Below are 27,583 nucleotides of genomic sequence, written 5' to 3' on the forward strand. Positions count from 1 at the left end.
TAATAACTAATTGCACTTTGTTACTATTTGGCTAAAGCAAAGCATGGAGTTTTAAAAGTCATACTCCCACAAGTAGAGTAGCACACAGAATAAAGCTCAAAGTACAGTGGATAAAAGTGGAGCAAAGCTGGAAAGACAATTCCTCACCAGAGAGTGAAATCAATGCCTAGAATAATATCATATGTAAGCTGTACATTCAATAGAACTAGTATGGGAAACAAAAGTTGACATACTCATGACTTCCTTCACGTGCTATTTTAACGGCTATAACTAAGGATGATTCGTGGCATTAAAAATGGTTTGCAAAGTCATTCGACAGCAGAGTGCCCTCCAGGATGCTTCTATTGACCACAATTTCACATTCCTAGAGTGAAAGATTGATCACATACTTGAACGTAACTTCAATTCTTCTGTAGCTCTCGATTTGGATGAAGAAATTGGCAAGCCCACCAAAAATGTCACTCTTGAAACAGCTAGAATAGAATTCTTGGGTAAAGCAGAAGGATCTATTCGCCGGGAAACATCTGATGCAGGGATGTTCCAGAATTGCACTTCCCATACCTGACATGTTTTTCACTTTAATTCATTAGTCACAAGCAAAGTGAGATTTTAGCCAGAGGACGAGCCATATTAAGAATGACAAAAATGAAAGTTGACAAAGATTGTCTCATCTCATGAATGATCCCTGTACAGGAAAATTATATGATGAATAAGCTTTTTAAAATGACCTTAAGCAATCATTGCTGTAACTTAATTTTGTCATGAAAAGCAATACTACTAATAACTCTTATGATAAAGAACAGATACTGCTCTCCATCATGTTACATGATTTCTGAATTACAATTCTATGATAAAAGGTCATGGCAGTTCAGAATAGATCTCATAACATTGACTTGATGAACAGGCCATCACAGATTAACAACTACAATGGTTCAGAATTCATACTCGTTAACATAAATTCCCATATCCTGAAAACAAACACTGATTGTAATTTGTAAGGAATTAAAAAATGCCCTTCAACCACTGCTATGTTAAAAAATGAATCAATTTTGACTGAAGAGAGATACTATGAGGCTACAATCACTGCCAAATAGGACAATGATATGCTATATAGCCCATGAACATAATTGTCGAACACTCAACCAACTGCAGTCATCTTTCGACATGCAATATCTGTCTGCAGTTATCGGACTTTCCCCCATACTGTTTCTTAGTTTATAACTATGATTTAGATCAAGAAAAGAGATACAGGACAAGATCATCTGTTCAGCAATATCTTATCTTAGAGGTGAATAAGCTTTCTAAAGCCTTTGGCTGAATTTGACCTCGTCTAGTCGAAAATCAGGGACTAATATTGATCATTAACATAGAGATCAACCTTGGCTGACATACCAAATCAACAGTGACACTGATTGACACGAGTCACACTATGTTGACAAGGAAGATGCAATTTCACAACACTAATGCAATTACATATTTGAAGCACTAACAACCTTAATTCGTAGATAGAACTAAGCTGTGACTTGGTATGATTTTGGATTGCTATAGGCCCTTTGGCATTGTGACTGAGAAAGTATTCACAACAGTATCCACTGTATTCCCTTTGTGACCCCCCTATGTTTGGTCACGTTCATCATAACTATAACTTGCGCTTGATTTTTAGCATGACACAAATCCTTCTTCCATAGATCATCCATGTGGCATCTTCAACATATGAACACACAGATCTATGTACCAACTCAGTGCTAGGTTCGTTGGCATCATTATCTCACAGTTAACTCAATGCAACCATGGACTTTGGCAATCAAAAATTAAAATTGACCATGTCCACTCCAGTGCCACTAAAAGTCAACGGGTTTCCGGAAATCTTGCGACATTGTTATTCATTTGGCCAACTTTGTAACAAAAACATTGATAGAAAATTCTATTCAAACATTCCATCAAGCGGGACCATGTATAGTCATGTAGTTGTGTGGCAATAATCTTTGATGATGATTGAACACTATCGCAATTGTCCTCACAATTAGATCGATAATGAACTCTTACATTACTTCGATCCCTGCTATTATGTAGCTCATTCTTGTACTATAATGTAGATGTACATTTCCATTGATCGCTGGGCTTGATCTGTGATCCTTTCTTTGGGCCTTGTTGGCTCTCTGTTTCCTTGTTTGGGTTTCTTTTGCTTATGCATCACACTTCATTCACTTGAGTAGCATAACAATGTTCTTAGAGCTATTCTTAAAATGTGTCTACGACATTAAATACTTTTGCAACGTTAATCACTTCTACCAGGTCTAGTTATTGTTCACACCTCACCAGCTATTGTGACTGGTCATTGCAACCAGTGTGGTTGCACTGCTTAGTGTGACTTAAGTTGTGGGCTTGACCAATCTTCCACAAATGAAGGGACCAAGTGCCTGAGGTGACCAATCCCATCTTGGGTTTGAATCAAAGACCTTTCTTTGTATAAATACCATTTCATTGAACCATATTAGCTCTCTTGAAACTAACACTCTTGAGTCTTATGAGTGAATCCTTCTCCGATATTGTCATATAGAGCACCTCTACTTTAACAATGTCATGTACAAATTTATACTTTGTGCAAAATTGTAATACAAATTGAGCACCTTCAAGACTTCACTAGTCTATTTGTTTATTCAACGTCTAGAATTGTTTTGATGTTAGAGTACTACCTTCTAGTTTGTTAACTTCCATTAGTTAAGTGGTACACCTTAGAATACATCAAATCATAATTCTTATAGTTATATGTAAATAATGGAGGGTCTTGCTCTTCAAGGGGAACAGATAATTTGTTTGACATGCCCGTCTCCATAAGTCAACAACAAAAATAATGTCAATCACTAACATCAACTGACCTTGGCCAACACTTTAAACTGACATCAATATCAAGATTCGTCCTAAATCAAAAAGGTTTGACAAGGAGGATGAACCATTGTAGTATTAATGTAGAGGTTGAACCATAAACAATTAGACAATTGAACTGTCAATGCCATGAATATTTTATAGTACACTTCTATCTATAAATATTCTTTCATTGTGTCATATTAGCTCTCTTGAGACTAGCCCCCTTGAGTCTCATATATCGAACTCTACCTTAGAAAGCATTCTTAGGTCCTGGCACAAAGAGTACCTTTGTTCTAACAATCCCACAAATATATTATAATACTTTATGTACACATTTTTACATTGTTCAACATTGTAATAATAAGTTGAGTACCTTTGATACTTTGTTCGTCTATTGTTGCTTAATGTTTAGTTATGTTCTATTGTCATATCACTGCACTCTAGTTAGTTGAATATATGTCATTGCCTTAATTCACAAATTTATAACCAATGAATTCCCTAGAATACTTCTCTCAAGGCAATATGAGGGCTTTGGACTAGTATGATATCATTGCATGGAAGAAATAAGATTTCAGGGGCCATGAGAATTTAAAGCTCGTTTATACAAGGTCAGCTTACAAGAAGATGGAATTCAACCTACAACTCCTGATCGTATTCCTACACTATTTATGCATTCCTAATTGGGCACAAACAAGCGTACAACTTTGAATAATCAAGGTCCTCTTTACTAGGGTCTAAAATTTTATTGGCAAAGCATTATAGAGGTAGCATAAAGAATTGTATAGTTAATTTTCACAACTCTTGATGCAGCTCAAACCATATCTCCCAATGACATCTCATGCATCAAATGAAACGTAGATAACATTCTATAGTCGCAATCCATTCAAGTGGAAGTCAACCTTGATATTCCCTTATTTTAAGCCAAAATGATGCATAAAACTTATAAAAATCACCGCAAAGCCTAGATACATACTTTTCTCTTGACTAACTTGAAGAAGAAATGAAGATCTCCTTCACCACAATCGATTTGACATCTAACATGCTCTATCGGTGGGAGCATATGTACAGTTCTGCAATATCCAGCACCCATGACATACTAGAACGATTATTAAAATATTCTAAGACAAACTTTCCACCGTGTCAGTTAAGTTAAAGAAAAGTATATCTAGTGGAAATTCCTACACCAAAATCCTAGCCAATTGCAATATGATATTAGAGTACATCTTTGAATTCCATACAATGTCCATTTGTTAGATATTTTGCAACATTAGGTATCAGAATATTTGGAAGTAGAAATCATATTTATGTACCTATATTTAGATTGAGCTCAAACTTTTGACAATCAATACTCTTGGAGATGTTTATATAGTAGCTATCAAAGAAGATGAAAAGTACAAAGCAAAGAATGACATGCGACACTAATAAGGCTCACTGACATGACAACGATGACAAAGATCAATTGACTAGTGACAATATACAAGGACAACCAACATAAGTCTCCGTAAGTTGAACAACAACCTAAATTTGACCCATGTTAAACTCAATGGCAACCTTGACGATGGTCTAATCCAACACAATCCCAAAACCAGTTGACAACTCAACCAAACCAACCCTAGGAGTAAAAATAATTCATGAATTGGTGCACCACTCAAGCATCACAAGGTGAGAACAAAGAACCAACTTTCGTCAACATAGGACAAAAAATTATTAGCCTTGACACTAAACAACTCAATACGCAATTGATCGCTGAAAAAGGAGAAAGAACCGATCTTCAAAACAAAACATTGGGTCAATGGACAACCTTTGCATGGCATAATCAGCAATGGAATTTATAAGAATATCATAGCAACTAGCATAATGGAACAACTTCAATTGGTGTTAAAAATGCATGATCCTCCACCTTACTCTGTTGGGTGGCTATGAGAAGGGAAATATATTCAAGTCACTCACAATGAAAATTCTAGTATATCAAGCTCCTAAAGGATGATTTCTCAAGACGTGGCAGCCTTGGAGATTTGCAGTATTCTATTTGGACAACCATGATTATATTTATGATAGCTATGGAGTTCATGAATCCCAACCTTCACATTGGTTGCTTCAGTAATACTAAATATAGCATCTTGAAGTCGCCTTCAAAGACAAACATGACCCTTGCATTAAGAAAGCAATGTTGAAATCTCATCTTGCATTCACATAAGTTTGACTCCTCAAGGTATAGTGCTAATCAAAGGGGAAGAAGATCTTCAATGGTAGGCAGAAGTCACTTGTCAACACACTTAATATAAGAAAATCAACACATTTCTTTAGAACTCCAATGACATCTTTCAAACACTAATAGGTAGGTCTCGTTATAGTATAGACTCCTCAATTCTAAGTAGTATCAAACTAAGGTTGGGATCATCACTGACAAATTATCCCCTTTGCAAAAAACTCTTTGGAGATGACAAACATTATCAACAAAGGACACATCCATCCATTTACACCTCCCCATGTGGTAGCCCAGTTGTTTTGGATGCAAACAAAAGGCCCTTCGGGACTCTATATGCACCATAGAGCCTTGTACAAAATAATAATGGAGTACCACTATCAACTACCTAGAATTGACAACCTACTAGACTAGAAGATACAAACCGGCGATTGACATAAAAATTTCTATTTTATTAATAATGAATATGAATTGATGAATTACAGGATGAGAGGTTCGGGCTTAAATATAGCCCTATGTGCCCCTTGGTGAATGGGCATGATCAAAGATCATGCCCTATGCCCTAATTAACTAAATAGTTTACAAAATATTTAATTTTTATATAACATTGGCTTCCTCCCAAAAAGATGCTTTGTCCTGAAATCATATGTAACGACGGATGTTGTTGACGAAACGCTTCAGTTTCCCAAGAAGCTTCTTCTTCTCCACTTGACCAAGTACTCTTTGATTACTCGTGATCAGAGCTTCTTTTCCCTCGTGGATATGATACCTTCTGGTTCTAAAATGACCCTTCCTTCATCATCTAAGGATGGAAGCGTTGTTTGTGTTGATTGATGGTCACCAAGTACCCTTTTAAGGCAGGATACATGGAAGACATTGTGGACACGACTTTTATCCGGAAGGCTTAAACTATATGAAACTTGGTTGATCTTTTTGTTGAACTTTGGTGCCAATTTATTTTTTCCTTTTTGTTTTAAGGACAGTTGTTCGTATGGCTAGAGCTTTACAAATACCAATCTCCAACTTCAAATTCTTTCTCAGTTCTATTTTGGTTAGCTTGTTGCTTCATACGGTTTCTTGCATTATTTAAATTATTCTTTCTCAGTTCTATTTTGGTTAGCTTGTTGCTTCTACGGTTTCTTGCATTATTTAAATTTTCTTTTAGGGTTTGGATGATTTTTTGGGTTTCTTCTAGTTGGTTTTTAACAGCTGGTAGATTTGTCTGGACGGTAGCTAGATCCTTCCATTTCGGAGGTTCATACCCATACAAAGCTTGGAATGGAGTCATTTTTGCTGACATATGATAAGTAGAATTATACCACCATTTAGCGAGATGCAACCACTGAACCCACTTATTTTGTTTTTCTATAGCGTAACAACGTAGGTAGGCTTCCAAACATTTATTGACAACCTTCGTTTGTCCATTTGTTTGAGGGTGGTAAGCAGAACTCATATTTAGGTAGGTTCCTATATGGTTGAACAATTCCTTCCAGAAATTACCCTTAAATTTGGCATCTCTATCACTCACAATGACTTTCAGAAAACCGTGTAATTTATAAATATTTTTGCAAAATATCTCAGCGATTTGTTTAGCTAAGTCTGATTTCTTCATTGCAATAAAGTGAGCATATTTGGTGAGTCTGTCGACTACTACGAAAATCTTATCCTTGCCATCGGATACAGGTAACCCTTCAATAAAGTCCATTGATATTTCTTCCCATTTCTGATTCGGAATGTTTAAGGGGTGAAGTAATCCAGGTGTCATAATATTTTCACTTTTATTTCTTTGACATTTATCATATTTTGCTACATATTTCTGAATATCGCAACTCATCCCCTTCCAAAAGAATGATTGACGTGCATTGTAGTAAGTTTTAAAGAATCCTACAAGTTCGGCTAACAATGAATCATGTGACTCCTTGAGTATCTTTGATTTAAACTCGGAGTTTGAATTCAGATAGATTGTTACTTTGTACCATAGAATATCGTTCTTCCATTCAAATTTTGAGTTGTCTGGAAGGTTATTAATTATCGCAGTTATCTCTGGATCCTTGGCATACTCACTTCTAATCTCATTAAGCCATTCAGGAACAACAACTGAGACTACAAGTAATGTTGGTTCTTCGTCCTTCCTAGACAGGGCATCTGCTACTACATTGTCTTTTCCCTTTTTATGTAATATCTCCATGTCAAAGGCGACAATTTTTTCAATCCATTTTTGTTGTTCTTCGAAAAGTGTTTTTTGTTGGAGGAGGTGCTGGAGATTGTTATGGTCTGTTCAAATGGAGAACTTACTTCCCAAAAGATATTGTCTCCACTTAGCCAGTGCGTGCATAATAGCGAGCATTTCCTTGTTGTATGTGGACTTAAGACGTTCTCGTTTATTGAGCTTCCTGCTTTCAAAAGCTATTGGATGCCCCTCTTGCATTAACACTGCACCTATACCGAACCCGAAAGCATCACACTCAATGATAAATGGTTTAGAGAAATCTAGAGTTGCCAATACCGGGGCATTAGACATAACTTCCTTCAATTCTTCAAAACACCTTCCTGCTTCCTCATTCCATTGAAATGAATTCTTCTTTAAAAGGTTTGTTAGAGGTGTAGTAATATGTGCATAGTTTTTGATAAATCTTTAGTAATATCCAATCAATCTTAAAAACCCTCTTAGCTTGGATATAGTAACAGGTTTGGTCCATTCCTTTATAGCCTTGATTTTATTAGGGTCCACTTTTACTCCTTCATGGGATATTATGTGTCCGAGATATTCTACTTCTTCCTTCCCAAAGGTGCATTTGGATTTCTTGGCATAGAACTGATGCTCTTCCAGTAGTGTAAGAACTTTATCCAGATGTTGTAGGTGCTCCTTCCAAGTTTTACTGTAAATTAAAATATCATCAAAGAATACTAATACAAACTTCCTAAGATATGGACGGAATAACTCGTTCATAGTGGCTTGGAATGTTGTTGGTGCATTGGTTAACCCAAAGGGCATTACTTTAAATTTGTAGTGACTTTCGTGTGTTCAGAATGCATTTTTTGGTATGTCTTCCAACCTGATTCTGATTTGGTAATAGCTTGACCTTAAGTCCAATTCTGAGAAGTATTTTGCACCATGTAGTTCGTCCAACATTTCATCGAAAAAGGGAATTGGGATTTTGTTTTTAATCATTATTTTGTTTAATCCTCTATAATCAATGCATAGCCTGAATGATCCATCCTTCTTCCTTACCAATACAACTGGAGCAACATACGGACTCTTACTTTTTGAGATGATTCCACATTTTAAAAGGTCTTGGATTAATCTCTCAATTTCAATCTTTTGGTGATGCGGATATCAATATGGTTTTATGTTGATGGGGTTTGATCCTGCTTTGACTTCTGTTGTATGCACGATTTCCCTCTTAGGAGGCATTTTCATGGGCAGGTCTTGGAATACTTTTTCGTGCTTTTGAATTAGCTCTTGTACTTCTGGTGACTCTTCGCTAATCACTTTTGCAGATAACATTTCTAATTGGTGACATTGTACTACATAGGTTGGTGCTCCTTTTCAAATCATTTTCATCATCTGGGATGATGACATGATTTGATTTTCTAGTGCTTGGAATCCATATAACTTGTACCTCTGCCCTTCCCATTTAAAGCTTATAAACTGTTTTTGATGGTTGGCAGAGTAAGTGCCTAGGGTTTGTAGCCATTGGATACCTAAGACCACATCTACTCCTCCTAATGGTACAGTGTAGAATAGAGATTCTAAATTAAAGTCTTGAATTTGCAATTTGACCTTATGGCATTTCCCTACCTTTTCAATCTTCTTACCATCGGCTACCATCACCTTCATGTTGGGCATGGGAAATGTGAAAATGTTGAGTCTCTTTGCCATGGTTGAGTCTAAAAAATTGTGGGTGCTACCAGTGTCGATGAGAACCATTACATTGTTCTTCTTGATATGTCCTTTAATTTTAAGGTCTAGGGTTGTGATATACATGTGTGATGTAAGTGCCTAGGGTTTGTAGCCATTGGATGACTAAGACCACATCTACTCCTCCTAATGGTACAGTGTAGAATGGAGATTCTAAATTAAAGTCTTGAATTTGCAATTTTACCTTATGGCATTTCCCTACCTTTTCAATCTTCTTACCGTCGGCTACCATCACCTTCATGTTGGGCATGAGAAATGTGAAAATGTTGAGTCCCTTTGCCATGGTTGAGTCTAAAAAATTGTGGGTGCTACCAGTGTCGATGAGAACCATTACGTTGTTCTTCTTGATATGTCTTTTTAATTTTAAGGTCTGAGGTTGTGATATACCTGTAAGTGCCTAGGGTTTGTAGCCATTGGATACCTAAGACCACATCTACTCCTCCTAATGGTACAGTGTAGAATGGAGATTCTAAATTAAAGTCTTGAATTTGCAATTTGACCTTATGGCATTTCCCTACCTTTTCAATCTTCTTACTGTCGGCTACCATCACCTTCATGTTGGGCATGGGAAATGTGAAAATGTCGAGTCTATTTGCCATGGTTGAGTCTAAAAAATTGTGGGTGCTACCGGTGTCGATGAGAACCATTACGTTGTTCTTCTTGATATGTCCTTTTAATTTTAAGGTCTGGGGTTGTGATATACCTATCATAGCTGATAATGACACTTGCGGAACGCTTTCATCATCTAGTTTTGGAGAGAATTCTAGGGCATAGTCTATTCCTTCTATGTCTAATTCATTACTATTTGAATCATTAGTTGCTTCACAGTTATATAGGTTCTTTGTCTCTTTTCCTTTAGCACACCTATGTTTAGGGTCCCACTTTTCACCACGGCATTTGCACTTGCGCTCTTTCATCCTTTGCATTTCCACGTTAGATTTTTCTCCTTCACGAAGATGTGGTGGAACATATTTTGTATTATCCGTATTGACCACAGTATCTTTTCAAATTTCTTTTCAACGGCTTTTTCTTTGTCTTGCTACTTCTATCGACGCAATGTCATGTAGCTCAAGTTCTACTCTTAGATGGGCTTTAAGTCCAAAGATGTACAATTGGATTAGAAGAGATTCTGATAACCCAGGTACTCGTGTTGCTAAGGTCTCCCATTCTCGAGTGTATTCATCCACATCTCCTTTTTGTCACAATCTGATGAGTGTTGAAAATAACCCTTCTTCCTTCACACCTTGGAACCTTTTAAAGAATGCATCCTTAAATTTTCTCCAACTGATAGCGAGTATCGTCTTCTTCCACCACATATACCAATTATATGCTTTGCCTTCCATTTTCATGGAAGTGTGCCTAGTGTTTTTGTCATCATTGTCAATAACGTAAATCTCGAAATACTCTTCTGCTTTATGGAGTCATGCAACGCTACATTTTTCGTTACCATCGAACTTGGGTAGCTCGATTTTTGCTCTTCGTTGATACGTCGCTAATGGTGGAGTGAATAAAGGGTATTGATTGGTGAATGGATTCCAGAGCTGCTTATTTTGAAAATTCGCGTTACTATTTTCTTGATGTTGCATGGATGATTTTTTTTTAGAGACTCGGTTTTTCCATGAGAATCTATTGAATCTACTGAATCTAGTGAATTGTGTTGTTGATTACCTTCATCATTCTGGAATATTTGTTCAGGTGTAATTTTCATCCTGTCACAAATAGCGGTCAGTATTGTCATTGTCTGATTATGATCCATTTTGGATTTGATATGGTTCTGCCCGAGCTGTCTTTCTATCCGATTTGTTGTATCTGAAGCTTCTTGATATCATCGGAATGTCCGGTAACCTTACTCTCGAGATTGACTAATTTTTGGTTAAAATCATCAGAATGGCTAGTAATCCTATTCTCAAGATCAACCAATTTTTTGTTGAAATTGGTCATTGTCATCGACGACATTGAACGGGTTTGTGGGGGTGTATATTTGTCCGCCAGTTTAAGCTTTCTTCCTTAATTTGAACCTAATATATATATATATATAATTAAATTAAATTAATTTAATTTAATTATATAACATCTATATATATTTTTTAATTAATTAAATTTAATTAATTGAATTATATATATAGTTATAAGTTATAACTATATAATAATTAATTAAATTTTAATTGATTGGGTTATATATATATATATATATATATATATATATATATATACTCTAAATATATATTTGTATGAACCTACGGGAGAGAAAATGGCGGAGGTCGAAGGCAGATCAAGACTAGCGTGGAGGGTGGGGGTACAGTGGAAGCACAACAAAAGTCGAGAGTGGGGGGCATAGCGGAAGGGACAACGGAAATCGAAGGTGGACGTTGAAGGCACACAACAGAGTCGAGGGTTTGCAGCACGTGGTGGTTTTGGTTTGAACGGGGATAACACAAGCGAAAGTCAAGGAAAAAACAGCAAAGAAATTGCGGCGATGACACAGTCGGACGACAAATGTGGGCGGTTGTGTATTCACTGTTGAGCAATGACGAACACGTGCAATAGCAACAGTGTCTTGGGAGCAAACCGCTCTGATACCAAATGGAAGATACAAACCAACGATTGACATAAAACTATGTATTTTATTAATAATGAATATGAATTGATGAATTACAGGATGACAGACTCAGGCTTAAATACAGCCCTACGTGCCTCTTGGTGAATGGGTATGATCTTTGATCATGCCCTATGCCCTAATTAACTAAATTGTTTACAAAATATTTAATTTTTATATAACATAGACTAGCTTCATGGAGTGAGGTACTTCACAAAGATCGACCTCAGGTCATGTTATCATCATGCCTCTACACAATTGGATGATGTTTGGAAGACACATTCAAGATGAAAGAAGGATTGAATAAGTGGCTTTTCATGCCTTTTGATTGGACCAACATATTGATGACATTCATTGATTTGATGAATGAGGTTCTTTGAATGTTCATACACAAGATTCTAAAGGTGCGCCTCAATGACATCCTTGTTCAAATACAAAGATGCCTTGGTATTTGTTTCCAAGCAACTTAGATATTGTTATCATTTATGTTTATTATAGATATAGATTATTAAAATTCTAATTGTGATTTATACGTATGCATGTTTGTATATTAAAACATGGAAAAATATCTCCTTGTAGCTGCTAAAATTTCCAAGTGAAAAGAAAATCATTTCCTATAGGCAATATCACTCTTTTTCATGTTCTTGGATTGAGATCAACCCTAAGGTTTTGAGTTTTGACCCATTTCCATAAGTTTTGACAATTTTCATTTAATAGATTCTTTTACTATTTTTAAATGGGGGAAATGGTTTCATATAACTCTTTGTCATATTTTTTGATTTGGATCAACCATAAGGTTTGGAGTTTTGACCCATTCCCCATAAGTTCTGTTTTTTTCATTTAAATATTTTTTTCACTATTTTTATAGTTGGGAACATCATTCGTTCTCATGGGAGACACAGGAAACAAATGCAATGTTGAAAATGCAGCAAGAAAATCTCAGTTTGACTTTGCCTTGGTCAAACTAGAGAAAATTCGAATTTCCATTTCAGCGGGAATCTTGGAGGTAGTTAATTGAGGTGACATGGCACTTGTCACTCAGTTAACTCAGTTAATTCGAGTTGGGGAAGCTTGAGTTCAGTTTAGTATGATTGATTGCTAATTTGTAGCAATCTATTTAAGTTAAATTGAGTTATGGTCAATTAAACTAGTTCTAACTATTAGAAGAACTAGTGGAGGTCAAGTTGTGGAAGTGGAACTTCAACCACACTCAGTGATCAACTAGTTAACTAATCAATCAACCCAAAATAATTTATGCATGCAGAGAATTCGAGTTACCCAATTGAGATGGAGATTCCAAGGCAGTGTACTATCAGTTGTAGACTATTCCCATGTGTACAGGTGGTGCATGCAGTCAAAGGAAGGACCTAGAGGAATTGCGCAATCCAATAGAGGGAATTTCCTAAATAATAGGGGCTAATTTCCTCAAGGAACAACACAAGGAAATAGGAGCTTGGAGGGATTGAAAATTGGCTAAGTGTTGGCCAGAGTTAGTCAGTCAGGCAGAGAGATAAACTATACACTTGCAGGTTGTGCTCAAGCTTGAGCAAGCATATGTATTCATCTCTATTCTTTGATTAATGCAATACAGATAGGAAGGGGTTTTGAGCAGTTGCTTTCCCCTAGATAAATCTTTGTGCATGTGTGATGTTTCCTTTTGCATGTCTATGATTTGTGTTCTAGATTGTGAATTAACTTCTGCAGATTGGTAGAGTAGCTTTAAGTCTTGTGATTTAGTGAATTTCATGAACTGTTTCGAATCTACACATTAATTTCTACATGGTACCAAAGCAGGGTTCACAGTAGAGCAGAGATTTCGAAGTTCTTATTGCAGGAGGATCAGATTTGCAAGATCAATTCTTCAGAGCTAGAAGGATGGCTTTCTATGGACTAATACTCAAGTATGCCCTTGAGGGAAGCTCAAATTATGTTGCTTGGAAGGACCACATGGAGGCAGTGCTAGAAGATAATGGATTGAAGGAATTCATTGATAATGATATCCCGAAACCAACAACATTTAATGCTCAGGATCTAGCACAATGGAAGAAATGTGTAGCCAAAGCGAGGAGAATCATATCGGAGGGAGTACGAGACCATATTGTCTCCAATCTCCACTGGAAAGAGACTGTATGGAATGTGGCAAGTCAAGATGTAGAAGAATGAGACTATTCCCTAGTACCTAAGCAGGTTTACGCAATGTCGTGATGAACTTGGTCAAGTTGGTGTTACTGTAGCAGAAGATGATTTTGTAAGCCTAGCCCTTCCAGGCCTTCCCAAGAGCTGGCACAACTACCAAGGTTCAGTGAACAGGGGGGAGAAACTACCAAATTGGGAACGCTTAAGGTCCAATTTGGTACAAGAGGAAATAAGGTGGAATACCAGAGATGAGACTTCATCCAAGGGTGAGGATGAAGAAAATTGTGCCTTGGCTGGAAAGGCAAAGAATGGAAAAGGGATGAAATCCCAATCCAAAGTAGAATCTAATCAAGGGGGCAAGAAGAAAGACTTGTCCAGAATCAAGTGCTTTCACTATCATGAATTTGGGCACTATGCCACGAAGTGTCCAAACAAGAAGACAAGCAAGAAGACCTCAAGAGGAGCATCTAGTGAAGCCTTGGCTTCACAGTTCGAGCTTGACTTCACTCTCATCGCATGCATGGCCAACATAGTGATGGGGAGCGTGTGGTACTTGGAAAATAGTGCCTCATTCCATATGACAGGGAATACAAAAATTTTCAGTGATTTGGAGGAGAAAGATCTCCGTATGCACATCAAGATGGGAGATGATGGAAGGAACAGTGTGACTGGGATTGGTACAGTCACCTTTTAGAGGGATTCGAGCTCCCCTCTCAAACTTAAGGATGTGATATTTGCTCCGAGTCTAAAGAAAAATCTTGTCACTGTTGCAGTTTTGGAAGACCGTGGTTATGATGTGATCTTCAGCAAAGGAAAGGCATTCCTGAGACACATAGCCATGGGATAGGTGAAGCAGATTGGGGTTCGTGTGAAGAACATGTACAAGCTAGATGTGTAGGATTGTGCTGCATTAAGCACAAAGGCAGAGAAGGTGCAAAGCCGCGAGTGAACTTTGGCATAGAAGACTTGATCACTTGCATCATGGCGCTTTGAAGATCATGTAGCAAATAACCATAGGCCTCACCAAAGGAGCACTAGAGCAATAGGATACATGCAAAGGGTGTACCTTGGGGAAGTACACTAAAGCCAATTTCCATGATCGGGACAACAAAGCACATGCAATTCTTAAAACTTAAAAGGATCCACTTTGATGTCTGTGGACCTTTCTCGACAACCTTCACTGCCAGGCACAAATATTTTGTCAATTTTATTGATGACTTCTCACGAAAGTGTTGGATCTTCTTCATGCGGAAGAAGGATGAGAAATTCTCCAAGATCGTAGAATTCAAGGCACTGGTTGAGAAAGAAACAGGCAAGAAGGTGAAAGCTCTCAAGAGCAATAATGGAGGTGAGTACGTGTCGAATGAATTTAAAAATTTATGTGTAAAAGAAGGCATTCGATGAGAGTTGACAACACCCCATAACCCACAGCAGAATGGGGTGGCTGAGAGGAAGAATCATAGCATTGTGGGAGCAGCAAAGGCGATGTTGCATGATCAGGGCCTACCTCTACATTTGTGGGCCGAGGCATGCAACACAACAGTCTATTTGCAGAACAAGAGTCCTCATTGGATTCTTCGCAAAGGAGGCTTTTTTGGGGAGGAAGCCAGATGTGTCACACTTCTGGATTTTTGGAGCCTCTGTTTATTGCCACGTCTCCAAAGAATCAAGGAAGAAGCTAGAGCCGACAGCAAAAATGGGGGTATTTTTGGGTTACACAGAAACTCCCCACAACTACCGTGTGCACTTGCCATCCCTTAGAATGTCAATTGTGCGAAGTGATGTAAAATTTGATGAAGACAAAGCCATGCGGTGCTCTCTTGAGAGGGAGCTTAAGATGCCACGAGAAAAAGAGCTTTTAACTCCAAAGGAGGAACCTTAGGAAGTTGTGGAGCAAGCACAAATTGAGCCTTGAGTGGAGACAACCACTCAAGCAAAACCATCCAGAGAAGGTGGGAAAAGGACCAGGGAAGCTGAGAGACTTGTGTAGGATGCAAGGGAGAATGTGGGTGCTCCCTCAAATTAGCACAAGCAGAGTGTTGAAGAAAGTGTAACTGAGTTCAATATTTACAAATGTAATTTTGATCTTTGTACTTGTCAAGAAAAAGAAATATTATTTTTGTAAATTATGAGAATGAGTTTCTTGCTCATTTCATAGGTCTAGGAAAGTCAGAGTCAAAGAGCTCTTCTTGAGCATATATGTAATGTATATAAGTCTACCTAGTGACTAGATTAGCCCTCCAAGACCAGCACAATCCTCATGAAGAAGACAGCAAGAAAAATGATAAAGAGAGCAGTCATGTCGGCCTCAAATTGAATTAAATAGACTAAAGAAAGTCATGTCGGCTCAATAAAAGGACACAACACTTCACATTGTCATGTCGGATCAAATACAATGTTATGAAACCAGCTCACAAAATGATAGAAAATATAGATGAACGCCTTAGAAATAAGCCTCTTCGAGGAGGCAACCTCCTTTACATTACACAAATGAACAATTCTTGGATGATACAAATGAAAATACCTCATTTTTATATATAGGAGTCTAAGGGGTCATAATATCAGAGCCGACATAACAATAATAATGTAAGGGCATAATAATAACAATAGTGGGCTTCTATGGGGCGTAATAGTAACAATATGGGCACTACATGGGTACATCAATAGAATAATGGATTTGTACTAATAACAATAAGGGGTTACACTAGTAGTATAGGTGTCTAACCTGCCCCTCTCCTTCAAAAAGTGTTTTCCTCAATGCTTGAGTAGTTCTTGATGCTTTTGTATAAAATTCTTGTCCTCCCATGTGGAATATTCAGCAGGTAAGTTCTTCCACTTGATGAGATACTCTGAAATTGATCGATTTCGTAGCTATTGGGTTCTTGTTTCTGTGACTGCTCTAGGTTCCAATATGATTTTTCCTTCCTCTTCAATTTCTGGCAATATTGTTCTAAAAAGTATTTAAGACTATCATAATCCATTTTTACCTTGAAGTGTCTTCCCATTCGGTAAGGTAGCCATTTCTTAAGTGCATGTAGTATTGCCAACATTTCCTTCTCATAAATAGCTTGCTTGAGATGTAGCAATAAAAATACCCAATCACCTACATTAAAACATTTTTCACTACGATGTTGATCTACTTGTTGTTTCATTCGATTTTGCACCAAAGTGGCGTTATCCTTTAAAAGTTGGAGAACTTGTTGTTGATACTCGATGTGATCTTTCACTGCTTGAACCTTTTTCTTCTTCATATGTCCTTCTATCTTTAGAGTTTGAGGAATGGTAATTTCTTCCAATCCTTTACAAGATATGGTTGGATTCATTTCTTGATGCCAATGTGATCTTTCACTTCTTGAACATTTTTCTTCTTGATATGTCCTTCTATCTTGATAGTTTGAGGAGTGGTAATTCCGACCAATGAATTACAAGATATGGTTGGATTCATTTCTTCTTTCTCGATGTGATCTTTCACTTCTTGTACCTTTTTCTTCTTGATATGTCATTCTATCTTGAGAGTTTGAGGAGTGGTAATTCTTGCCAATGCTTTACAAGATATGGTCTGATTCATTTCTTCTTTCTCTGGGGTTGGGTCTTGGCGTATATCCTCTTCTTTTGATGTTTCTTGATCATTTTCTTCTTCCTCTTCATACTCTATGTAAAATAATTTCTTCTCAACACACTTATGACCTTTAGTGCATTTGATGTCACAATTGTAACAAAGCCCTTTTTCTCTTTTTTCTTCCAATTGTTGTGGTGTAACCCTTGTAGGTTGTGGAAGGCTAGAAGAAACAACACTTGCATCTTTATAGTTGTGAGGGGTAGACTTCCTTGTTGCCATAATTTTACTTTCCACTATGTAACAAAGCCCTTTTACTCTTTCCAATTGTTGTGGTGTTGCTCTAAAGAAGGTGTTGCTCTTTGTATCCTCATAATGTGCTATCATTTCCTCCGTGAAAATTGACCACGTAACAAGTTGTTTACGAGAGCAAAGGCCTTTATACCATAAAAATTGATCCGGTTCTAAATATGAAGATGTAATACATACCTTTTGTAACAGTGTTACACCATGTAGATCAAAATATTTCTCCATCTGAAGTATCCAATTTACCGGATCCTTGCCATCAAACTTCCTCGTCTTGCTTTTTCTTGATTTTAGAAGCTCAATCTTGAAACGACTGTAACTCTGTACTTTCGGATCTTTAAGTTCTGAAATTTTGACCTGCAGTAGCCCTCTGTGTCCTCTTTCCAATGCCACCAATCTGATCCAAATTGGATTCTCCAAGGAAGAGTTATGCCAAATCTCCCACAGTGACCTGATTATAGACTAGTTCAGTAGAGCGAACTTGTACGACGTGCCACGTGTCCCTGTTTCAACCTTTGGCTCTGAAAAATATATACAAGAAACTACAGTCCGTCCTCTTTCCGTACCTTCTTACGAAATTTCAATCCAATGCTCAGAGAGAAGGTTATGACGATTTTCCCCAGGTCACCTGTTTGGAATGTAATTCAAGAGTCTGCAAAAGACTAACTTCCCCAGATCATATCTCCGCAAATATAGTTCGAAAAGCTCTGAAATTTGGACCCGAGGTTCAGTGCGATTTCGTCTCAAATGGGTTTTTTTGTTCACTTCTGAAACATCACAGAAAAAAAAAGAACAAAAAAAAAAAAAAGTTATAGCGAAAATGCTACAATGACCTATTTGGAACAGCGAAACCCTAGAATCCAAAGCTCTGATACCAAATGTTATGAAACCAGCTCACAAAAAGATAGAAAAGATAGATGAACACCTTAGAAATAAGCCTCTTCGAGGGGACAACCTCCTTTACATTACACAAATGAACAATTCTTAGATGATACAAATGAAAATACCTCCTTTCTATATATAGGAGTCTAAGGGGTCATAATATAATCAGAGCCGACATAACAATAATAATGTAAGGGCATAATAATAACAATAGTGGGCTTCTATGGGGCACAATAGTAACAATATAGGCACTACATGGGTACATCAATATAATAATGGGCTTGTACTAATAACAATAAGGGGTTACACTAGTAGTATAGAGGCCTAACATATAGAGACATAAATACTATATATACGTAGTTAGGGTCACCACAGAAAAGTAAGATTTCAGATTCTTCTCTGAACTTCAGATGGGTGCAGGAGGTACAGGAATCTCGGATCAAGGCAACAGAATAGTGTCTCAGATCTCTGAAACTTTGGGTAACTATAGGACCTCAAATCCTCTCGGATGAGTACAGGAATCTGAACCTCGCATTACAGAAGGACACACCTGGGATACCTCTGCTATTTCGGGTATAATTATAGTAAGCAGATTACAGTCTTCTCCTCCTTGGCGGTGACAGTCTAGGGTACAAGGAAAGACCACAGTCACAATCTCGTTATAGATGTAATGACATAGACCTTAGTGTTGATCACTGCCTCAATATGTTTGTTATGAAGAAGATGAAGATGATACACTGATCACTGTCTCGACATAATAGTAATCCCACAACAATGCTCTCTCAACATACTATACACAGTTATTACCTTGACATAATGATCTTGGTGAAGACAAGGGCAAGATGAAGACCTCAGTGCATTGATGAAGACATGGTGATGATAACAGAGAAAAATGCAGAAATGATCTAGGTGAAGGAATAGCAATGGTGCAACAATAATGACCTCAATGATGCAGCAATGATGATGATCTCAGCAGTGTCAAAGAAGAGGATTGGTGTCTTGGTCTTGGAGTGGCCTAGTAGGTCAAGGGTCAAGGTCTTGGTATTCGTCAAATGGAATCTCTATAAGAAGAATTGTGTGTGGGTTTTCCTCTCCAAGAGGGAGAGGTTTTGGCCCTAGCAGAAAGCCAAACATCTTGTGTTCTTGTCTCTTTGGTTTTGGTAGCTATTTGATGAAATAAGAAACACACACTCTAATAATGTCAAAGAGAAGATTGTGCTAAGAAGAAAATTAAAATGCCTCACAAATAGTTATCAAGTTAAGAAGAATCACATCAATCCTACTTGCCCTAGATTCTTCAACACGGAGAAGGTCACCAGATCGATACACTGGTTACATGGCTCTAATGATTGAGCTTGTCGAGACTGAGCCATCCTCTTTCAAGGAAGCAGTAGAGCAACCTGTATGATTTGATGCAATGGTGGGGGAGTACGAATCCATTGTAAGCAACAATGTTTGGGATGTGGTCCAAGATAAGCAGACAAATCAATTATGGGTTCAAGATGGATCTTCAAGGTAAAGAATGCAACAAACGGAAGCATAGAAAAGTACAAGGCTAAATTTGTAGCCAAGGGGTACTCTCAGGTTGAGAGAATTGACTATGAGGAGACCTTTGCTCCTGTAGCAAGGTACTCATCCATCAGATCAATCCTTGCTCTCGCTGCACAGATGGGGTGGAAGATCCAGCAGATGGATGCGAAAACAACATTCCTCAATGGAGTTATTGAGGAGGGGGTGTATATCGAACAACCATAAGGCTTTGAAACTTTTGATCAAGAGTCTCATGTGTGCAGACTCAAGTGAGCGTTGTACGGTCTCAAGCAAGCACCCCGTGCTTAGTACACTAGGAACCATAGCTATCTCATCAGTTTGGACTTCAACAAAAGTGAAGCAAATGCAAACCTCTATCATATTTTGGTAGAAGGTAAATTGTTGATTATTGTCTTATATGTTGATGACTTGATTTTGACTGGTGATGAGCGACTGATTAGATCTTGCAAGGAGGACTTTACAAGACAGTTTGAAATGAAGGACATGGGTCTCATGCACTACTTCCTCGAACTAGAAGTATGGCAAGGTGATGGGGAATTTTCTGTCTCTCAGGGCAAGTATGCCAACGAGATACTTCAGAGGTTCTGCATGGACAGATGCAAACACATGGAGACACCTCTAGTAACCAACTGGAGGAAAGAGGATGCCACTTCAGGTGAGGAAGTCAATGTTACTGTTTACCGACAGTTGGTGGGTTCACACATGTATCTTGTGAACACACGACCAGATACGTGTTATGCAGTCAACCAGCTGAGCCAAGCTATGGTTAGGCCAACCAAACTATTTTGGAGGGCAGCTAAGCATGTTCTACTCATAGTTTTTAAAACCGGAACCGGTGATCGGACCGGTCCACCTAATGAACCGGTTTACCGACCAGAACCGGTCTAACCGGGACTGGTTTGGTCTAAACAAACCGTTTTTAGAAAAATACATTAAATAATTATTTTTTAATGAAAAAAACTATTTTTAAGATTTAAAACCATGATTCGAAGCCAATAGAGACAAAATATGCAAAGATTGCTCATTTATATACCATGTAAAGGTGAATATATCAAAATGGCACCGAGTGCAATACATATTGTCGACAAAATACATAAGCAATGAGGCTCTAAATGGCCTCTAGAGTGCAAAAACAAAGCCTACAAACTATGGGGCCAGTGGCCTACTACAAGACTTCAGTGTAGACTCTACATATATGATAATAGTAATACTATAATAGTGATCAACATTATCACTTGAAGTTGAAACTTCTCGTGAGTCTCAGTCATCATGATCAAACTCGGTTGAGTCTCTACTCCCAAACTTTTCAGTCACAAACTTCTCTATTGGTTCAGTGACTTGAGTCTCAAACTTCTGAAGGTATTCTGCCCTAATATGCCCTATTATTTCATTTGGTGCTCCACATGGCTTTACATGGCCTCCTATCCCAGCCAAGTGTTGCTTGAACCTGTTAATACCCCCTCCTTGAATGGATTTTTGGCAATATTTGCAGATCATTTTGCCATCAATCATATCACAGTGAGCCCATGCAGTGTCTTTGGCTTTTGGAGGCATGATGACTCCCTGGATGGTAGATCATAGAAGTGAGAAGTTTATAACACATAAAAAAAAAATTCATGGACAGCAGACTCAAATGAGGAATTATCAAGTGCAAATCCTTACCTGGAAATGCAAACTAGCTCCCTTAGCCTCCTCTTGAAGATGGCAACTCCACTGACAGCTACATATCTCCAAAATAGCTCCAACTCCAACTCCAAGATGACTACTTCAGCAAAAACTCAACACTCTCCAAGCTCACAAACAAACTCACAAACACTCCAAATCAGTTGTGTGAGACAAATGAGAGTGAGAGGGGCCTCTTATAAGCTTGGAGAGGGTGTTTTTGGAGGGAAAACACCCTTAGTTCCCCCCCAAAACCCCTAAACCACAATCAAAAAACCGCTTTTTGCAAGTTATGGTGGGCTTGCCATAAACCGGCCGGTTTAGGACGGAACCGGCCGGTTTGCTACAAACCGGCCGGTTCCGTCCTAAACCGGCCGGTTTTTACCGGTTAGGTCAAAAAAACGGGCACATGGTGGTTCAGACCGGGTTTTTAGGCCGGTTCCGACCGGCAGGCTAGCTAACCGGCCGGTTTGACCGGTTACCGGTTTTTGTGAACGGTTTTTAAAACTATGGTTCTACTGTACCTTAGAGGCACTACCCAGTTTGGACTATGGTACAAACGGACGGAGGAAGTGAAGTTGTGTGGCTTCATAGATGTAGATTGGGCAGGGAGTCCATCAGACTAGAAGAATACATCAGGTGGAATTTTCAGTGTTGGGTCTGCAACGGTTTCTTGGAAAAACAGGAAGCAAAAATTTGTGGCACTCAACTCGGTAGAAGTAGAATACATGGCTGCAAGTCAAGCAACATTTGAGGCGATCTAGATGAGAAAGATACGTGTTGGACTGTTTGGTCAAATGATGGATCCAACTGTGATTTACTGTGATAATAAGAGTTGCATCAAGCTCTCTGAAAACCCAGTTTTTCATGATTAATCCAAGCATATAAATACCAGGTATCACCATTTACAAGATTGTGTACAAAGGCGGATAATGTTGTTGTAGTACATTCCAACAGAGGAACAAGATGTTGATATTTTGACAAAGGCCTTGTCAAGAGGAAATTTCGAGTTCCACAGGTGCAGGATAGGGGTGGTCGATAATCCCTTTCTTGATGAGCGGGAGTGTTGAAAATGCAGCGAGAAAATCTCAGTTGACTTTGCCTTGGTCAAACTAGAGAAAATTTGAATTTCCATTTCAGCAGGAATATTGGAGGTAGTTAACTGAGGTGACATGGCACTTGTCACTCAGTTAACTCAATTAATTCGAGTTGGGGAATCTTGAGTTCAGTTCAGTATGATTGTTTTATAATTTGTAGCAATCTATTTCAGTTAAATTGAGTTATGGTCAATTAAACTAGTTCTAACTGTCAGAAGAACTAGTGGAGGTTAAGTTGTGGAAGTGGAACTTCAACCACACTTAATGATCAACTAGTTAACTAATCAATCAACCCAAAATAATTGATGCATGTGGAGAATTCGAGTTACCCAGTTGAGATGGAGATTCCAAGGCAGTGTACTATCAATCGTAGACTATTCCCATGTGTACAGGTGGTGCATGCAGTCAAAGGAAGGACCTAGAGGAATTGCGCAATCTAATAGAGGGAATTTCCTAAATAATAGGGGCTAACTTCCTCAAGGAACAACACAAGGAAATAGGAGCTTGGAGGGCTTGAAAATTGGCTACGTGTTGGACAAAGTCAGTGAGTCATGCAAAGAGATAGACTATACACTTGCAAATTGTGCTCAGGCTTGAACAAGCATATGTATTCATATATATTCTTTGATTAATGTAATACAGATAGGAAGGGGTTTTGAACAGTTGCTTTCCCCTAGATAAATCTTTGTGCACGTGTGATGTTTCCTTTTGCATGACTATGATTTGTGTTCTAGATTGTGAATTAACTTCCACACATCATTAGAGTAGTTTCAAGTCTTGTGATTTAGTGAATTTCATGACCAGTTTCGAATCTACACATTAATTTCTACATGCAAAAATTTGGCATTGAAGACATATAATGTGTCCCCAAGATGCCCATGGAATGCCATCGTGCACCTTGGTGCAAGATAAGCATCTCAATCCCATACTGGGCACAGAGGAGGCAACCTCATCTCGAGTTTGTGTCCCCTCCTATAGAGAATGCAAAACAAAGTAACATTCTCTACCTTTTTATAGTCAAATCCATCTTAACAGCTGGGATGATAACTTGCCCTTTATATTCATAGTTTTCTACAAGCCATAGTTCTTTTCAAACACGCCTTGTTTTTTAACATATAGTCCCCCTTAGCATTACCTTTTAGGCACCCATGACGTTGCCAATGCCCCAGTGAGCTCATGAACAAGATAAAACCGAGTAGTTCATGCAGCACATCGATCACAGTTCAAGAAAACCTTTCCTGACAGCAACAAAAGTATGAGAAGGAACACATTGCTCATCATGTCCCACATCAGTTGAATGTCACTAACAAAGTTTGGCTCTATATGCAGAGGGAAAGATTTAAAACCCCTTATGAAAAACTCAAGCCTCTCTGTTATGGTCCATATATGATTATCAAAGCAACAGGTGATACACGTTTGTCCTAGGCATCCCCTCATATCTTGGTATGCATCCATTATTTAATGCTGAACTTCTTCAGCCATCTGCATTGCCCTTTCTCAAGCATTCTGCAAATTTGCATCTGACAGACTTAGATCCTGATTATATCGCACCTGCCTCAATGTACTCCATCATTGAAAGTTAGGTTAAACATATTACTCAGTATAACAATTTTATTTGTTCTAGACTGTTTAGGGAAAATAGTACCCACATCCACATTAGTATAAGTGTATTGGTTGGAACAAATCAAAGAACCATTTTTATAACTAAATCAACAAGCAATGGAGGACCATCACTCTGAAGGAATGATCAGACCTCGACATCGACCTACTCACAAGTTGACATCATCAGACTTCCTCTAGTCTTCAACTGACGTTGAAGGCTTCCTCAATCCTTTGGCCAACTTCAACATTGACACCAACCTTGGTCAAGATTCCAGTATAATATTGACAACATCGACATTCAGCTCAACTAGGACTGCACAACTATAGCACCAAATGCATTGTTGAATAGGAATTTTCTAGCTATAAATATCGTGTAGTTGCATAGTATTAACTTTCTTAAGCGTAACACTCTTCACAATCCTTTCATGTTTTAGCACATACAACACCACTACTTGAACAGTCCTACAAATCTATTGTAATACTATATGTAGACATTTGTATTTTGGCATTGTAATAAAAGTTGAGCACATATCACATTTACTTAGTCTACTTTATTTAATTTCTGATTATATCTGTTCTTATAACACTAATCTCTAGTCAACTAAATATGTCACCTTAGTCCACACACTTATAGCCGAGGAATTCCCTATGACACTTAGTTCCCGCAAGCTTACCTGGGTGTTTGGATCAATGGGTTTTTATGCTTCTTTTCCAAGGAAATAATCTCACCCCTCCTCGTGCACTTAAGCTAAGGATGGAGATGCCTGTGCCATATCAAACCTCGCTGAGCTCTCCCTTTTCTTAGTGGGAATTGAAGGAGGATCGGTCACCAGCCATATGGTTTGCTGGTAACCCCTATATTTGTCTCTGAGACCTCTGTGGACTTGCACAAGAGCACGTACCAATCGAGCCAACACTTGGGGCTGTGGCTTTCTATACCTTCAATATACCTTTTTCAGCTAGTGGGTGGCCTCACATTTCTTTTCACTGATATGACCCTCTGTCACATACACTATCCTTCTGTCTCCAGTTATTCTTCTAAGTTATGGAAGAGGGGTTTGGGGTAAACAGAGGATAGTGTAACTTCTTCATTTTGCTTTCCTATAACTCAAAAAAGATGAGTGTAATTTTGAGGTCAAAGATTGAGAAAAATACCTGAATTGTTTTACCTACAGAAATAGGCTTTGCAGATGCATAGACATTCATTCCTAAAGATGCCGCCTTTAAATGGTTGATATTGAGTTCAATTCCTGCAATCCTCTTGAATCCAGAAGAAATGTGAGCACCCATACTTGCAAGAGCCTCTGAAACCAGGGAAGATACCCCTCCATGAAGAACATCGAAAGGCTGTTCATTTGTGCCCAGAAATCAAACCGATTTAGCAAATTAGCCATAAATAGCCCGTAAAAGCAAAAATTGCAGTTCCAAAACTCTCTTGAAAAACTTATGTAACGAACTAATCCAGAAATATCGTAAGCATAGAGTACCTCTATAGTTTTTTTCCTTTAAGTTCACCCCCAACAAAGTTTCTATTCATTTTCTTCTACAGACTATAAGAACAAACGTATATATTTCACACTTGTATTTCACATACCCCAGACAGAGGCTACATACATAAATTGTTGCCTTCAAGCTTAAGTCATCACAAAATGCAATGTACCCATGTAATGCAAATAGTCTGTAAGTACAACGTACTATCACTTCACCAGCTATCAATATTTCTGGATATATTTCACGGTTGTATTTCACATACCACAGACATAGGCTACATACATAAATTGTTGCCTTCAAGCTTAAATCATCACAAAATGAAATGTCTCCATGTCATGCAAATAGTCTGTAAGTACAACGTACTATCACTTCACCAGCTATCTATCAATATTTCTGGAGCTTTAGCTCCATTAATGCACTGAGTAGTATATGTCAATCTTTGGATTTAGACCATATAAAATCTAAAAATTAGCATATACTGCCCACGGGCCAGGGCATTAATAACTAATCCAGAAATATTGTGAGCATAGATTACTTCTATAATTTTATTCTTGAAATCCACCCCAACAAAATTGCTATTCATTTTCTTCTACAGACTCTAAGAACAAACGTATATATTTCACACTTGTATTTCACATACCACAAACAGAAGCTACATACATAAATTGTTGCCCTCAAGCTTAAGTCATCACAAAATGCAATGTACCCATGTCATGCAAATAGTCTGTAAGTATAACTTACTATCACTTCACCAAAAATGCAATGCACCCATGTCATGCAAATAGTCTGTAAGTATAACTTACTATCACTTCACCAGCTATCAATAGTTTTGGAGTTTTAATTTCATTAATGCATTGGGTAGTATATGTCAATCTTTGGATTTAAGCCAGTACAAAATCCAAAGGTTAACCTATCCCAGTGCATTAATGAAACTATAATTCCAGAAATATTGGTTGCCATTACACATCGATTATCATTAAACTGAATACCCTCACCAGAAATATTGGTTGCCATTACACATTGATTATCATTAAACTGAATACCCTCACCTAGAAAGGCATCAAATGCATGAATTGCCATCATTCCAATCTTGTACATCACAAATTACACTGTACCCACATGGTGTCATGTCTAGCCGATATGGAAAGTCTTCATCCAAAAGGCAAAAAAATGATAGGGAATAGATTTAACAACAAACACTAATACAACCTACCTGGCAGCAGCATTGGGTGACAGTAAAACGCCCTGATACTCGGTCCGAGCTAGCCAAATCCACCTCAAACCCAAAGGGCCTAAGCACTAAATCAGGTGCTCTTAAACCTCCTTTGGTCTCTGGAATTTTTCCTTGTAGATACTTCTCTGTGAAAGAATCCTCTGGTCCGGAAGTCATATCGCATCAAAGTTGAATCTTCCTGGTTCTGTAAGCGGGTTTACTGAGATCAATACGCTACCACAAAGAATTCAGGTAACTTGGGCTGTCAATGGACACTGAAATATGCTTTGAATTTGTTGTGCGCGTGCTGCAAGGCAAAAATCATTGACAAACTTGCGGGCATTTATGACTGTATGATGGCGAGCATGTGGCATGAATTTTACAGGATTGGCAGCAATCGAGGTTGTTACATGGGTGGACCTGCTGTTGTACTCTCCTGAAAACATATTTCTATTCATTGAACACGTGAAAAACTAAATAATTTAATTCAACTGT

At 38.1% G+C, this 27,583-nt stretch overlaps 1 protein-coding gene across 1 annotated transcript; it reads right to left on the reverse strand.

Annotated features, from left to right (window-relative positions):
- On the reverse strand, positions 1-27,583 carry LOC149140409 (1,4-dihydroxy-2-naphthoyl-CoA thioesterase 1-like). The gene is made up of 3 exons (XM_089448002.1): positions 27,089-27,583; positions 25,540-25,731; positions 1-561 (listed from the first exon to the last, which is right to left on the reverse strand). Exons 1-3 carry the CDS (start codon positions 27,263-27,265, stop codon positions 382-384), a joined length of 549 nt encoding a protein of 182 aa, XP_089304128.1. The 5' UTR covers positions 27,266-27,583; the 3' UTR covers positions 1-381.

This window comes from Pinus tabuliformis, chromosome X (assembly GCF_031772625.1).
Source record: "Pinus tabuliformis cultivar Carrire ecotype Pingquan chromosome X, CPIR1, whole genome shotgun sequence".
Taxonomy (NCBI): domain Eukaryota; kingdom Viridiplantae; phylum Streptophyta; class Pinopsida; order Pinales; family Pinaceae; genus Pinus; species Pinus tabuliformis.